The 16,779-nt window shown below is 40.0% G+C and overlaps 1 protein-coding gene across 1 annotated transcript; it reads left to right on the top strand.

Annotated features, from left to right (window-relative positions):
- Nucleotides 1-1,882: 1,882 nt before the first annotated feature.
- On the top strand, nt 1,883-7,544 carry LOC146574013 (heme transporter hrg1-B-like). The gene is made up of 3 exons (XM_085275530.1): nt 1,883-2,303; nt 5,849-6,016; nt 6,388-7,544. Exons 1-3 carry the CDS (start codon nt 2,174-2,176, stop codon nt 6,522-6,524), a joined length of 435 nt encoding a protein of 144 aa, XP_085131656.1. The 5' UTR covers nt 1,883-2,173; the 3' UTR covers nt 6,525-7,544.
- Nucleotides 7,545-16,779: the final 9,235 nt, after the last annotated feature.

The raw sequence follows: 16,779 nt of genomic DNA, 5'->3' as shown, positions 1-16,779 counted from the left end.
TTTTCAAGCTCCTTAGACTACAATGACCTGGATGACTGAGAACCTTCACAGACAACTCTTCATTATGTTTACATGTACCTTTAACTTCAACCCCAGGTCATATTTGGTATATATTATAGAGTTGCACATTTTGTAAATACAATTGATATGAAGAAGCAGCAAGGTCTAGGTTGGCACACAGCTGTGTTTGTAACAGAAAGTTTTAACTTTTTCGAAACCTGCTCTTACCAAGCTGATCGTGCAAATGAGCAACTATTTCTGGTGTAAACCTCTTAGCATCCACCAGGTTGCTGGTGAACCACTTAGAGTGGCATGGGCACTCGAAGCACTTTATAGCCTCATTCACGCAAGCACTTTTTTCTATGCTCAAGCATTTTCTAACACTGATATTCCAGTGGATGTATCTGAGAGCAACTTGGGCTTAGTACCTTGCCCGGGGATCAAACCACCGACCCTCTGATTAGTAGCTGACCTGCTCTAGCTCCTGGGCTACAGCCACTGAAAGCAGGAAATATAGCAGTCCAAACATGAAGATGCGAAAGCATGGATGACATTTGTGGTGTTTTTAAAATAAAATATATATAAATAAAAAAAAAAGATCCTTTTTTGGGCCTGATGAAAGGACCTCTGGCGTAGGATCACTGAGCTGATTGTCTGCATGGCAGTGGAAATTAGGACTCTACAATAAATATATTGTAAATAAATATATTTTTATATATGTAAATATACCATTGCCCTTCTGAATGTTGTTGTGCTCTTTTGCCAAAACATTAATTGTGCAGGTTTAGAACACTGCTGCAATCAATGGAGTGCTTTGTATGTAAGATAGCATTGTGTCAGAGGTGCCTGTGGTACTCTTTGAATTGATGGCAGCATAAAATTGGAGAATATTTTAAGAGGAGAATTTGTGTCCCAAAGATGAAAACATCCTTTAGAATAACAGCTCCTCACTTTGGGAAAATTATTCTAGCTTTGTGACAGTCAGTATGAGTTGTTTGGAGAAAACCAAACAGCCTATCAGTACATAACTCACAGCATTATGACCATTATCTGTCTTATGGTTTTATCCCTTTGATGCAGCTTTGCAAACCTAAGCTGTTCTGCCATGTGCTTTTCTTAGAGACGAGAGGCCTTTTCCTTGTATAGCTTCTAAAGAAGCCATACTTGTTCAATGTTTTTCTGATTGTACTGTCATGAACTTAAGCATTTAACATGCTAACTTCTGTAGCATCTTAGATGTAGCTCATGGTGCTTTTGCAACCATTGCATGGTCTTATTTTGATGAGCAACACCTATTTAGCCACTTAATTCCCATGAAAGCAATGAGAGCCTACTGAGTGTTTTACAAGATTTAGAAAGTGACAACTTTCTTTTCCACATGACTGTATAAATGGATTATCTTGACCCAGGGATGCCATTTAGATTCAGAATATGGGAAAGACCCCATGAAGGATGGCTGAGGATGGGATGAGAATTCTCCTATGAAGACAAGACAGGAGCCTTTGTACCAACACCAGCAGTTTCTATGGACAATGTGGCCATCTGTTTCAAATGCAGTACACAGATCAAATAAAATTTTATTATAACAGTCCCAAGAAGCACATTATTTTATTCAAAACCTCCATGTAAATCATGCCGGATCATTTTCTTATTTTTTTCACTTATGATCTGCCCAGATAAAATAAAAACACATTTGCCATTCATCACCTATGAATCCAACATGCAAATTAAAAAGGGTTTTAATCCGTCCAGCTGTTATTTTACACACACACACACACACACACACACACACACACAGAGCTCTGAGGTAGATAATTTCCTCTGTGGTCCTGTAGGGGTTGCTGTGTCCACCCACCATGATCAGATTTCTTGATGACGTAACGCAAGGCTGTGTGTTTTTGCAGCTGGATAGGACATCCCTCATCAGAAACGCGCTGTCATGTTTCACAGTAACCACATTAACCATTAGCCAGCAGAGCACACGCGTTGTTTTAGTCACACTGTGTCCTCGTGGACCTTTTTTTTGTCAGGTAGATATTTTATTATTACCAGCTCTTACCTCCTGCTGCTGCAGCTCACAGACACTCGGCTCTCCTCCAGCCCAGCCTGCGACTGCTTCTCCCCACACAGCCTTTATTTTATTTTTTTTATTATTAACTTTAAATTTGCAATCATGGGTATCAATAAGACGTACATGAGGATCGCCTATGCTTCGTTTGGTACGATCGTGGGCTTTTCAGCCTTTCTGGTGTGGAACTTCGTGTACAATCAGCCTTGGACTGGAGCCATGGGGGGACTGTCAGGTGAAGTAAACACTCTCTGCAGCGATACATGTGATGAGTGTGAGGAGCAGTGAATGAGAGATTTATTGGCATTTATGGGAGCGTAGAGTTAGAGATGTGTCACAGGTATAACTTCTATTTCAAGGCCAGGTCATCTAACTTTATGACACATGCGGCAACCAAATGTGTGCGTAAATATTGCACTTTTAAAAAAAAATGTTTTTGTTAAATTTACTGTTTGTCTTGAAGACCTTAAAATAATCAGATGTCACTTTATGTTCATAAACTTCTACACAAGTGTCTTTTTTAAATAGAAAGTTTAAATATGTTCAAGACCCAAATCCTATAAATCTAAGTAAAATAAGTCGCTCTGTGTTCATCTGAATTATGAATTAATTCTCAGAACATTTAGACAAATAACACTATCCACAGTAGAAGAGTCTTTTTCAGCATCATTTATTAACAAGTATAATAGCATTCCTGTTGTTTATACTTTAATCTGTTCCCACTGGTGAACACCTACTAGATCAACCATTAGAGTCTCCGTTCTCCAATGTCAGTTTTTAAAGGACATTTTTAAAACCTTTCCAATCCTGAATCACCAGTACTTTGTATGACTTACTGTGGACATTGATGGTGAATAAGGGAGCGTGATGTATAATCCATGTCCGAGTATAATCCGAGTACAGATTTACACCTGGTTAAAGGGCATGTCTGTGCAAACTCACAATAAAAGGAAAATATGTCAACATTGCAAAAGAAAGGCTGTTGTTTTAGAGCAGTAGCATTTCCTTTACGACTGTGCTGCTTTGAGTTCAGATATTATCATGCAGTGTGAACATATGGACAATGGACTTGACAGGATGTCACAAATCGCAATGTTAGATCCTGTTAGGTTTGCCAAAAAGATAAAAATGCTTCCGCCCATGCACAACCGTGCAACGGTGATAAAAGAGTTGCATCTGGAAATTTGACCTTTGAAACTCTATCGAGGTTTACAGATGAGCATCTGAAACCTCTGCGCTCATCTGCTGATAGGGTGTAGTGTACTCAGTGTTAGCGGTTGTTAAATGTGCATTTTTACCAAAGATCAAACTAGTTAAAGTACAACAGTGGTGTCATCTTTTTGTGCAGTTAGTCAGTAACCATTCCTAATTACATTGGTAGTAACACATTAATCGGACTGAAAATGAAGAGCTGCAATTTCTTTGTCCATCAGGCTGGGGCGTAATTGACGTGCCTGATTTATTTCACAGTCAGTCAGCATTGAAAAGAATTGGGCTATTGATTTTAATCAAAGCTGTTATTTTATTAACACAATATCAGAAATAATCCAGCACATGAAGTAGAGTCATGGTTGTTGTTGTATGCTTGCATACAGACTGTCCATCCCAACTTCTTCTTTTTTTTAAATATATAAAAAACTTAGCACACAGTAAACAGTTAAAGGTTCATTTGCACCATACCATGTTTTCCTCATTCTTTTAAAAATACATATTGATATAATATCAAGATTTTGAATTCTTTTACCCACAAGTAAATCTGAATCTGATCCTGTGAGACCACAAACATGTTTACATGATGATGAGTCATCCCACAGGAAAGAGCAAAAGTGTATCCTGTGCATCTTCACTGATCTTCAACTAATATAAAAGTTGTTGCACTTCCTTCTGTTGCAATGACAAAAAGAGAAGTGTGATTTGTTGACTCAGCATTTGGCAGCATGCTGTGTCATGATCCAGCATTTATTGATTATACAAACAAAAGTTCATGACCAGTCAAATTTATTTCAATGACTGGTATATGCAGTCATGTGAAAAAGACAGTTTTCACTGTGAAAGCTAAGTACACTCTTACTTCTTCCATATGAATTAAGAGGGTAAATAGTGCACCTGATTAAATGATTCAGCAAGTGTGAGCACCTGTATAAAAGCAGATGTTTTGTTAATTTTCTAGGATCGAGCTTTCAAGTCTTTCCGGAAGTGACACCCCAGCAAATTTACAATAAGGTTAGACTCAAACTCAAAGGAGTTTCTGAACAAGTATGGCTCATTTGGAAGGGATACAAAGAGAAAGCCTCTTTTCACTAAAAAGCACATGCAGATGTTTGGCTATAATGCACTGCACAAACACCTCGTACCGACTGTTGAGCATGGCAGTTGGAAGGTTGATGATTAGGGTTTTTTCCGCCATAGGAGCTGAGCTCCTGAAGTAGCATCTTGTAGTCACTATATCAACCATGAACTGCTCTGTATACCCAGGTATTCTAGAGTCAAATATGAAGGCTCGTGTGTTACTTAGCTAAAAGTGGGTTATGCAGTACAACAAAGTTCCCAAGCACTCTAGCAAATCTATAACGCAATGACTGAAAGAGAAAAGAATTAAGGTGTTGCAATGGTCCAGTCAAAGTCCAGACCTCAGCTTGATTAAAATACTGTAGCAGGACCTTAAGAAAGCTGCGCATAAACAAATACCCCAAAACCTCAATGAACTCAGCAAACAAAGAAAAGTGGGCCAGAATTCCTCCCAAATAATGTTAGCGACTAACAACTTCATAATGAAAACCATTACTTTAAATTATCTCTGCTGTGGGTGGTGCTACAAGCGTCTGAATCATGAGGTGTACTTAGTTTTTCACAGGCTCTTTCACATGGCTGTATGTTCAGTTCAGCTGTAAGTGTGTTGTTTACTACACATTTTTAATGTTAGTGTTAATTGTCAGGGACAGTCTGCATTAATGAAGGTTACCATAAATGTGCCAGCGTTAGCCAAATGGCTGAGGCAGAATCTGCCTCCTAGCTACTTTTTGAAAACATAAAAGTCATTAAAGGATAAAGTGAGCAAAAACTAGGCAAACAGTTGATGTTAGACAGAACATACAGTTAGCTTGTATGAATTACAAATCAATCAAACAAAAAGAAAATGTGAGCATACCGGTATAAGGAAAACAGCTAGGTATGATGGCTTTAAGGTTACATTCAAAGTTAGAATAATGTTCCAGAAGTGAGGAGCTGTTATTGTAAAGGATGTTTTCCTCTTTGGGACACAAATTGGTCCCTCAGAGTATTTTCCAAATTTCCAAGCTGCCATCAACTCAAAGGGGGTTTAAAACGTACTTGACACAAGTTTAATCTTTAATCTTTTCCCCACTGATGAACTCAAGTAAACTGAAATCAAACACTTGAGAATCAGAACTCTTATAGATACCACCAAATACAGATTCTCAGCCAGTCTCACTGTAATATTCAGACTTCCTCCTCCAGTCAGACTTAGTTTTCAGCACCAGTCCTGACGTAAGGCTTAAAGGTTAGTAAAACAAGAGCTTTAGCATTAAATCTGAATCAGAGAGGAGTTGAATATGTGCACAACAACTGCAGCTCTGTTACAGTGCAACAATAAAATTAAAAAAGTGTAATAATGTGGAAATGTGTTGATGCATTTACATATTATTAGAAAATGGCAAGAAGGTGGATCATATCATGTAAAACCTGTAGTACTCTGCCTTTTAAACAGACTCATGAAGCTGAAAGCTAACTTTGCTGTCTGTACCTGGTCTCTTCCTTCAGGTGTGTTGGCACTCTGGACCCTGATCACTCACATCATGTACCTGCAGGACTACTGGCGGACCTGGCTGAAAGGCCTCAGGTTTTTCATGCTCATTGGGATTTTCTTCTCTCTGCTGGCACTCGCAAGCTTCGTTGTTTTCCTGGGCATTGGCGCCCTATACAAAGACAGTGAGTTGTTCGGCATCACTTTCTGGTCTCACTTCATTTTTTTTAATGTATATTGTTCATTACCAAACAGCTCTGTGGTGTACATACTCAGACTTGTTGCTATGTGAAATCATTGTTTATCAATTACTTATTTCAAATAGTTTTATTATTTGACCCAGTACTTTGCAGCCAGCATCTTTTACTTTACAGAAGAAAGGGTTCAGTTAAAAGATGGTTGTAGAGTGGGACATTTAATGTGTTTAGGTCCTAATAACCCCAAGTGCTTGCTCACAAGGGGTTATTTGATTGTCAAAGTGCCCTGAGGGAGCTGTTGTGTGGATTGGTTCTATATAAATAAAATTGAATTGAATTGTGTGTCTCTGTTTTCGCAGCCTTCACTGACCCTCAGAGCTTCTACCTGTCCTGTGTGTGGAGCGTCATGACCCTGAAATGGTCCTTCATGCTCACCCACACTGCTAAACAATACCGCACTGAGTTTGAGGACATCGGTATCCTCAGTGACTTCTGAGGGAAAGTCCTGCATCTTACAGAAGATGCACAGACTTGCTCTCACAGTGTGGAGCTGATGGAGGAGTAAAAAAATAAACCAGCAGTGCTTTTTTTCTTTTCTTTATGCAGAGCATCATGACCTTGAACAGGGTCTCCACGTCACCACGTACTGGTTCATTTTTAATTCTGAGCAGGATTTTTCGCTGACTTCTAAATTTTTCTGATAAATCCAGCTCCGTTTTATACTAGCCCAGATAGATTTTATTTTCTTACTTTTTCGTTCACCCCCGAATCTACACAGTGTCCTCTTGGTAAAACATTCCTAGAATATGATCAATTTTTTAACCACATCGCAGTTAAAGAACTTGTTGCAAATTTACCGACTCTTCTGTGAAAACCTTCAGTTCAACGCTGCAGCCACTAGGGGGTATCCCTCTTCCAGATATAAATGTACAGTTCATGGGTGTTTCTTATCGTTCTATCTGTGTGATATTTCTATTTAAGGTGGTTTTTTTTTACTAGCTTACAGGTTGTACATTGAGTAATCAAATGACAAAATCAGATCACAAAGCACCGGTCCCTTGATGTACAGTGATTTAAAGCTGATATACATTCACACACTGCTTTAAAAGTGCGTCGAGGCCTTATTGAAGGCAGGTAAGCCTGAAATCCTTCATCATTTAGGCTTTCCTGTGAAATTCCAAATAAGCACCAATGTATTGGTACTGTATGTTTCTGAACTTTGAACCAGCATTTTTATTGTATGAGTGATTTTTTTAAATTTTATTTTATTTTTTGTCTGTGTGACAAAAAGGCGAAACGGGCATTCATTGGGCTGTGATGACACTGTTATGCACACTTAAGTAATCAAGTTACTTTGTTTTATATCATCCATGTGAAACCCGATTATGGACATTTATATTGTAAGGTGAGTCTGGAAACTTTGTGCATCCGCATGTATCATTTGACTGAATGTAGGTGTGTGTGTGTTTGTGCAGGAGTGTCTCTAAGAGTGCTGTTAATAAAGTCTGAAAATGTGCATGGCTGTGACCAAGAGCTCTTCCTCTTTTCTGACCAGGAATTTCTTTGTTTCTTTTGCACTTTCTGTTCCTCTAAAAATTTTAATGTCTGCTGTTCTTTAAAAAGTACAACACCCCCCCCATCAAAAAAATAAATAAAATAAAATAAAAAAATCACAAAGCTTATAATGTGAGTATTAGAAACTATTATGGAATCAGTTTGAAAGTGTCATGCACTCCTCTTCTGACTAAGAAGGGTCAGTGTTTTTAGGCATTAAAATGTGATTTGCACCCTGACAGGAATGAAGCACTTCTCCCACCAAGCCGAGCCACCCTTCTGAAGAGAAAACATCCCCACTGCATTGCAATCGCAACAGTAAACGCAGGCAATAACCTGCACTTTGAAGTTGAGCAATTATTCCATTTATCCACATTTTTATTTTGTCCCTCAAAGGAAAGGTGGGGGGTGGGGGAGGCTGGTTCAGGGTGTTTTTTTTTTTTTTTTGCTATATGATTTTGTTAAAGCAGCTGCCTGATAGAAGCACTTTGAAGTTGATGTGAAAAATATGTTAGCGAATTTTTACAGTGCTATCATTTTTTGGTGTTCTTTCGCTCATTAAGTTATTTGTTAGGAGAAAAATATCTGGCGGAAGAAAAAAAAGTGTCCCCTTAATTCCATCCTGCAGTGCTCATTAAGGAAAGAACTCCTGCTATGCTGAGGATTAAAAGAAGTGAATTTTGGCATGGTGCTTGGTTATTTACTATATTTATCAATAACTTTGATCCTGGAAAAGCCACCATGATTATTTCACTTTGTTGCTGTCCTACATCCTTCCTCTGCGTTTTACCAACATTTTTGTGGTGCTTATATCTTAATTGCATTATACTGGTTTGTTTGTAAGCCCGGAGAGTCTCGCAGCATCAAGGTAATTGCGATGTTGTGGTTAAATCACCATGGTAACGTTGTTTTTATCTGGCTGTTATAAACTTCGACATTAAGAAACTGAAAAACAATCCAGCTCACTTTCCATCAAGCGGGCTGGGGGCTTTGGAACCAAATGCACCCTATTAAGTTTATACACCAGCCTGTAAAATGTGCATGTGTGTGTTTGTGTGTGTGTAGTATGTAAAGAGAGGGAGGGGTCTCTTTTTATTCAATTACAGGACTCTACCCAAATCAAGGGAGGAAGTTGTCTTGACTGGCAGTCTGGCAGAGTGTGGAGAGACTGGAAACAATAGTTTAGACATTCAAATAACCCAAATATCCTAAACATCCTGTATAATTACACACTGCAGAGCAAACACAAGATGACTGTTTAAATCTATAGCAAGCAACCGGCAAGAAGTAAAGATGTTCCTTTGCATTCAGCATACACTTACAGTCAGAATTTGAGTGTCTGACTTCAGTTATAGAACAGCAAATTTGGACCTGTTCATGTGTTCACACTGGCACATGAAAGTGAACAGTTAGAGCACATTTAGCTTTTGTAGATGTGTCAACAGTCTGTTCACACTTATATTTATTATAACACCATTAGCATCAAAATGCATAGAGAGAAAGAAAAACTTGGTCCTCATTTTAAAATGTTTTATTGCAAAGTGAAAGTATTAGTAGATTATTGGATATTTACTTTTAATTACATTGCTTTTTCATTTCAGTTTGCTCCACTGTTGTTATTTGGCTGCAAAATATAAGGTGACTTCACAAAGTGTGATGTATTCTTTTGTATTTAACTAACCATGTTTAAAAAAAAGTTAAAACTGCTCCCTGAGCAGTGATATTAATCCAGTTTAAGCCATATTATGCATTATGATTCTACAGCTCAAAAAATATTGCGAAACATGTCAGATGTGGCTGATTTAAATATTTGAATTGAAAAATATGCAAACCATTGCATAATTTATTGAGAACAAGATGGCACTGCCAGTTGGTGAAATGCAAAATTGTCAACCCTGGGAGAAAATTGGCATCAAAAATCAAAGTTACCATTTTTCAAGTGGTGCAAGAAATTATGTAGGTGCAGAAATTACTTGTACTAGCCTTTAAATATGTGTACAGCACTGTTTCATCTTATATATCGTCTGCTTCTGAGCATTTATTTAAAGCATTAAACCAGTGGTTTTTGAAAGTTTTGATGACTGAGTACATTTTTGGGGAAACTGAAGGGCTCACAAGAAAATTGCACATATCAAGTGTAGTCAATACTCTTACGCCTGCTCCGAGGATAGCACTTCATATTGATAATCTGTACTGTTTTAGAGGTTTTTTTTTTAAATCATATACCTGATTTAACATAAAATGGTAAGCAAATACAGGTGTTTGTAATGGCATTAAAGTTTCTGTTCCATTTTAGCATGGAGCCCTAATTTATTTTAATGAGAAACACCTTTGTCTAAATACTATCTTCTATCAAACTGTGGCTCCTGTGGCTGCAACATTTCCTTAATACCAGGTGTACTTATCAGTGTTAGGAAAGTTTAGTCTGCTCTAACAGAAAGAGAAGAAACTCTGGTCTCATTCTGCACAGCTGTTTCATAGAATGACTTGACCTGCAGATAAATCAAATGTACAGTAGTGCATTCTTGTCCTGCTGCGCTCATAGACCACATAAAATGTTATCAAGGGCTGCGACTGCCTCCATGGACTGCACCTTGAGAACCCTGGTATTAAAATTGTTAGGGGGCAGAATGAGTGTTTAAATATATTGCTGGAATTTCACATTTTGATACCTCCTGGACCTTTACATACCTTGACATTTGCAATGTATGTAAAATATAAACAGCCAGGTGACTGTAGGAAAGGAAACAAAACAAAACAAAACAGGGTGGGCAAAATTTTTTTTCCCAATGGGCCAAATGAGAAACTGGGACTGTTGTCCACAACAGTCCCACCAATAATCTTTTTTTTTGTGGCCATCCACAATAGTCCTACCAACAAGCTTATTCGCCACACCAATAGGCTTATTGGTGGGACTGTTATGGAGGGTAGCACCAGTAAGCTTATTGACGTGGCCCTTGGGACAACAGTCCCAGTTTCTCATGTGGCTCCTTGGGAAAATTAGTTGCCTAGGCTTGGCCTTTAACATAATAGAAGAAGCAGTACAACTGTAAAAGTGTTGAAGATGTATACTGTACTGGTATTGTAGTGTTCAATTTCTTGAATGAAGTAAAAGTACTTTTACTTTAGAGTGCCAGATAGAAGGTGAACGGGGATTTACGGGTTTGCTGGCTTTTCCACTGCGATTGACGAAAAGCGGAATTAATCATACAAAAATGAAGTATTTGATCTAAAAAAAGAAGCATCAGGAAGAAAAAAAAAACGAAATGAAAAGAAAACATCTTGAATTGGTCGAGAACCAGATGGCCGCTTTGACATTAAGAAGTCGCTTTGGCATTTTAAGAAGGCAGTCCCAGAATGATTTCCGAGGAACTTCCGCAAAGCATGGTACAAAGCCCACAGATATTTAAGCAATATCCATAGCAATTTACTGTTTTATTTACAAACTGAAACATATGTTTCTAGACCTTTTGCAGCCCCCCCCTCCGTCCAATCCCTTCCTTTTAACACACTGATTTACTGATGCAGGATTTCTCCCTGTTTTTCCGCTTTTCTCTTTCTATTTTTGACCTTTTTCCTCCTCATCTGTCTGTCTTCATCTGCACCGACCATCACTCATCAGTCAATTGAATCGGCTGTTGACAGCACGCTAGATGGCTTACCTTTACACTCATCTATTGTTCATTGCTCCTCTGATGTGTTTGTGTGTGCGATGCTCTCTCCGCCTCTGGGACCACTGCGAGCTTGCATCTGAAACATTTTAGAGAGACACATATTTGCTGTTTTAGAGCACAAAGGGATATGCCATGGCAGAGGCTGTTTGAAGTGGCTTCACAGGGGGAACCAAAACCAGAGCGAGGGATTTGAGAAACCATAAAGAAACGTTAACGCAATGTAACTTTGGTAAGGCCATCTAATCTAATGGAAGTGGGGCCTGATTCAATGTGAAGGCAGACCCCTTTGAAGCTGGCTCTGTTGATGTTTCTAATGCAATAGCTCTGCTTCAGAAACGCAACATTTCCCTCCACCTTGCAGACAGTGCTTCACTGGAACGCCCGACAGAGCTGGATGCGTGATAGTGTCTAATCCTGGATTTTCCAGGTTCACACTGCTTCCAGGAACTAGCATTTGAAGAGTGAGTTTTTAGACACTTGACCTGACAGGGATCTTTATCTGAAGAACTATCGCTCAAACTGATTCATGGTATATGTGTATGTTTTGTTTGGGGGTTTTTTTGGTCTAAAAAGGACCATAGAAAGCCAGAAAGGTGTTTGACTGCCTTCTCATCTCATATCAAGATATTCAGACATTGTAGACTTAACGCCACAAGCTTTTGGCTTGGTGTTGAATGTACACTACATTTCACATATGGTAAAAGGTCATTATTGTGTTTCTGTTTCACATTCAGTTGAAAAAGTGCTGTAGAAAGAGTCTCTTCCTCCCAGACAATACTTGCGGCTTGATAAGCTCATTTAAGAAGTTCACACTGAAACAGGATTTTCCAAGTGAAGTGGCCACATGGTCAGCGCTGATCTGCTGACTCACTGTCAGGCTTACTTACAAGAAAAGTGAACCTAACATGGTGAAGTTGTGTGGCTGACTCAGCAGTGAAAATGACTCTCATGTGATGGTTTTCTATATATAGAGCTTGATCACATCAGCGTCTTTCTGCCTAGAGTCAGCACTAAGTTTAAATTAAAAAACATTTGGGGGACGGGGGGTCATGTTGACTACAGAGGCAGCTTTGATAGAAATCCAAAAATCCTTATTTGTGTTTACTGCCAATAAAGTTCAAATCTAAATGTACTTGCAATGTGTTGCCCTTGCAATTCATTTTCTGATTCACAGGGAGATCACAGGACGTGCTGCTCGCACATATGGAGATGATATGATGTAACAGTGAAGCAACACATATGCACACCTACCACTTGTTTATACCTGCATGTTTAACGCATGTCTTTTTGTGTCTGAAATAAATCAACACACTTAATCAAGAAAGAGAAATACCACTTTCACATAACACACCTTTAATTCAGTGGTTCACAAACTTATCTGCCACGTATCAGTCATTACTAAAAAACTAAACAAAACAAGCAGGCCCATTTATTTTCAGCAAGCTCTCATATTTAATCAGTTTAGTTCCCTCCACCTTGCACACATTGCTTCATTGGAACAACCGACGGAGCTGGATGTGTGATAATGTCACTACACATTCCCACCCCTTCTTCTGTCTTGTAGCCATCATGCACTGCTTCTTCTTCTCTGAAAGTGCCAGAATGAGTCCCATGACTCTTTTTTTCCAGCCTAACCTGCTGCTCCGCCTGCACCAACCCAGTGTGTGTTATCCCCAGCTCAGCTGTGAGCTCCGCTGGGACTGTTTGTAATGTGCCACGGATGGACCCCAGCACTTAAACACTGTAATCAGAGCCAGAGCAGGATATTGGCTAAATTACACATGAAAGCAGGGACATTTGAAGGAAGCCCGAGTGCTAAATATTATGATAAATTACAATCTAATACGAAGAAGGCACAGCTAAACAAGAATAATAGATGCTTGTGCGCAGCGGGGGTAAACACACACCTAGAAAAAGTGTGTCAATCAAGCTCACCTCGAGGTCTGTTCAGGAGCATATCTGGACCATCGATTGTAAGACTTCAACAGCAAATGAATTTCACCAGTTGTGAGAAGTTTTTATTTTATTTTTTTATTTATTTCTGCATTATGAAGCATGAACAAAAGTTGTATGTGGAAAATCAGTGTTTTTAAGGGCTTGTCAGTGCTGGCGGATGGATTTGGTCATTTCAAATCAGAGATGAAAGCCCGGGAGAAATATTCTCGTTTGGATTTCTGGAAACAGATGAGAAGAGTCTGTATCATAAATATCACATTTGGGTGAACAGACACCAAAGAGGCAGGAAACTATGAGAAACAAAGAGCCTGGTGAAAATTATAATTATAATAAGACTTCTATGGGCTGTTGTTGTTGTTGTTTTTTCCTGCTTCTTCTTCTTCTTCTCCTTTTTTTAAAAATTTTTTGTCTACCTGCCCAGGGGAAATGGTTGCCCATTTTGCAGTGAGCAAACTCTGATGTAATTACCACTAACTGCGTGTTGTCTCTGTAAAACAAAATAAAATAAAAACGTCATTAAAGCAGTGGAGTGTCTTTTTTTTTTAATGTGCTAGGTCTTGTGCAGGTATTTTTAGTGCTGAATAACCCGTTGTGCTTTTGAGATGTTGGCGGGTGGATTTTATGAGCTGTTTCCAGTCTTTATGCTAAACTATGTGTAACTCTGCAAATAAACAAATAAATAAAATGAATGAATACATTTTGAAGCCTTTCTTTAATCGAAAAGGTCCCGAACCAGGAAAGGCAGGAGGTTTGACTCTGTGTTTAGATCATCCACACCTCTCCTCCTCATTAGTAGTCTTCAGGCTCCCACCACCATCACCACCACCACCATCCCCCACCTACCATGCACCTTCACCCCACCGCACACCCCCCAGCCTACTCCTCCCGAACCCCTCTAAGTGGATACCCCACAGGAAGGGCTTCTCCACGGAGGGGAAATGGGTCCCAGATGTCTGCCTTTGTGTCACTATAAGCTCCTGGGGAGGGATGGAGCTCTTGAAGGATGGGTATGGTTGTAGTGTGCTGTGTGCAAACTTCAGTAACTGCGGGCAGGAGGGTGAGGAAATTCTCAGGGGTGAAGGTGAGGAGGAATTCAATGATTGGCTCCTTTTGTTAGGCCAGTATGGATTTCCAAACACATCACTTACGATCGGTCACGCCGCTGCGCTCCTACCAGCTGAGTTTGTCACCGCGGAGTCACATGATGGTAATTGAATTGACTGCATTACGGACATAAAGATATTTCCCCCTGAACTTCAAAGTGTAAGCGTGGCTACTCTTCAGTGCAGTATTTCAGTCAGGCTAAAACCATCTGGTGGAGAGACAGAAACAGACAACATACTGGCTTTTTGGATATCCAAACCCCCCGGTGTGTGTGTGTGTGTGTCTGTGTATGTAAGCCTATATAGTGTATGTTGATATATTGATATGTGTATGATCTATTTTCAGCTCTAAAAAAAGCTTAATTATGACCCCTGTGGAAACAGAACAAAGATGAGAGCAGGTCTGAGTGTTTAGTGAAACATTATGTCAGGACTTTGACAAGGAAATGAAATGTGCAACATCAATCAGCCTATGAGGATCGAGATCAAACGAGCCTCCACACTCCTGCATCTGGTTCTGTTTGGACAGCCTCACTTTTTTCCCCCCTTGTCCCTCTCCTTTCTTCTCCTTTTTCTTTTCCCCCCTTTTCTCATTCTTCTCCCATTCTCTCCTTCTTTTTTCCGCCTCTTCTATGCGCCACGACATTCTTGTAGGCCTACCCGCTTATGTTTGCTCATTTTTTCCATGATGGTGGCACAGAGCCACGGCTTCGCTAAAGGTAAGCAGCAGCTTCCGAGATTAGCCTGAGCAACGATGACTTTCCTGTCCTTCCTTTGGCTCCACCAGAGGTCCCAGCAGGCCTCAGTTTTAATACCAGTTAATCCTTAAGTTGACTTGGCCGCTTATGTAAATGCAACCTCATATAATTCCCCGTTTCTGTCCACAGCCTTTTGCTTTGATGACCAGATGAGGTTTTTTTTTGTTTTTCTCTCTGTTTCTCTCTCTCTCTTCCAAGTTGATTGAACCCAACTGGGATTGAGCTACTTTCCGCTCTCTGTGAATGAAATGTAAACCAGTGCAATCATGGGGCTCATCAAAAATCTTCTGAACCACTCTCTTCGCATTCGATCCTTCAAATACCGCGCCAATCACATCCAAATTGTTGGCTTGAGGCTGTCGGGCAGCATATAGAAACTGATACGAGGTTTTAGTTACGATCCATAAAACCAGTGTTTGTAAATAATACCAGTTTCTGAGTGTCTTTACGCAAAGTTTCTGAAGCTTCAGAAACATCAAAGATGTAACCAGCTTTATGGAGATGGAGGTGTTGAAATGTAAAGGCTGTCGCTGAGCATGCTGTCATCAAAAAGTACAACATTTCTACAGCTCAGAGCGGCAGAAAACTCCCCGCAAGACTTCTCAGCAGTGATCCACAGATGAGTCACTCCAGTCATGACGCATGAAGGTATAAATGGTTTTAGCTGTTGTTGGGAAACTGACAGAGATTCAGAGGTAGATTTGCGCAAGATTTAGTGATGTGTCCAAATTGTAGGTTGCACACAGTGTACAACCTGTTGTCATTTTCTCACGCAGGGCCTACCTGCTGTGTCACGACTGCCAACGTGTGGAAAATGCATTTTAAGTGGCTGCAGACCCAGATGGGTTCGCGCTGTGGAGGAACATGTGTCGATCCCTGCCCCGAAGCCATGGATGGCACAATTAGGTGCTCCCTCACCTCTGCAGACTGAGGTCGCTGGGCCACTCAGGTCAGGGGGTTATTTAGGGTCCTGGCAGTCCTCCCTTCCCAACCTGACAACTGATGTCGGCAGCGATATTAATAAGCTGCGCTTATTTGTTTAGAACTTTTCCATCGATGTGTCACATTTGGAGGGAAAAGGAAGTTTGCAGAGGCTGGTATGCAGATTTTAACTTGCTGGCTGACAAAAAACATCTTTCTGAAAAATACCGCTGTACCTTTTGGCCTGTCATGGCAATGGGCATGATTTATAAACATAAATTCCACATCATAAAGTACATTATTATACCGATAAATTCTCTGCGGTTCTCTAATCCATTTGTTTTTTTAGCGAGCGTCTCATTGTCAGGATAATAAAGAACATGACCGACACATGCTTAGGTGAACTCTCTCACGTTTGAGTTTTAAAGGGAAATAAAGAGTTAAGCTTAAAGCGCCACTATAATCATAAAAGTATTAAAACGTTAAAGCTTACACGTGGTGACTGTCAGAGATGCAAGGTTTGTGTAGACACGAGGATGCAGGCGCTCTAACAGTCCAGCCCAAATCTGGAACCCATAAAGCCTCAGACATCTCTGCAACATTAGACACAGCACTTCTTATTGGCTAAGCGAACCACTTACCCCCTTTTCTCTATCACCCGCCCAGCTAATGCACACTTCCTGCTTTCCTGCCTGTTTCATACCCGGCCACACCCTCTGGAAAACATTCGAGCCAATAAGAGCTGCCCGCAGGCTCCGGGTTGGCGTTTGGGTATAAAAGAGGTG

This window comes from Mchenga conophoros, linkage group LG5 (genome assembly GCF_057382185.1).
Source record: "Mchenga conophoros isolate Kocher_MC1m ecotype Shallow Benthic linkage group LG5, M_conophoros_male_GT1.1, whole genome shotgun sequence".
Taxonomy (NCBI): Eukaryota; Metazoa; Chordata; class Actinopteri; order Cichliformes; family Cichlidae; genus Mchenga; species Mchenga conophoros.
Note: the sequence above shows the minus strand (reverse complement) of the source record. Positions and strands in the feature narration are given on the sequence as shown.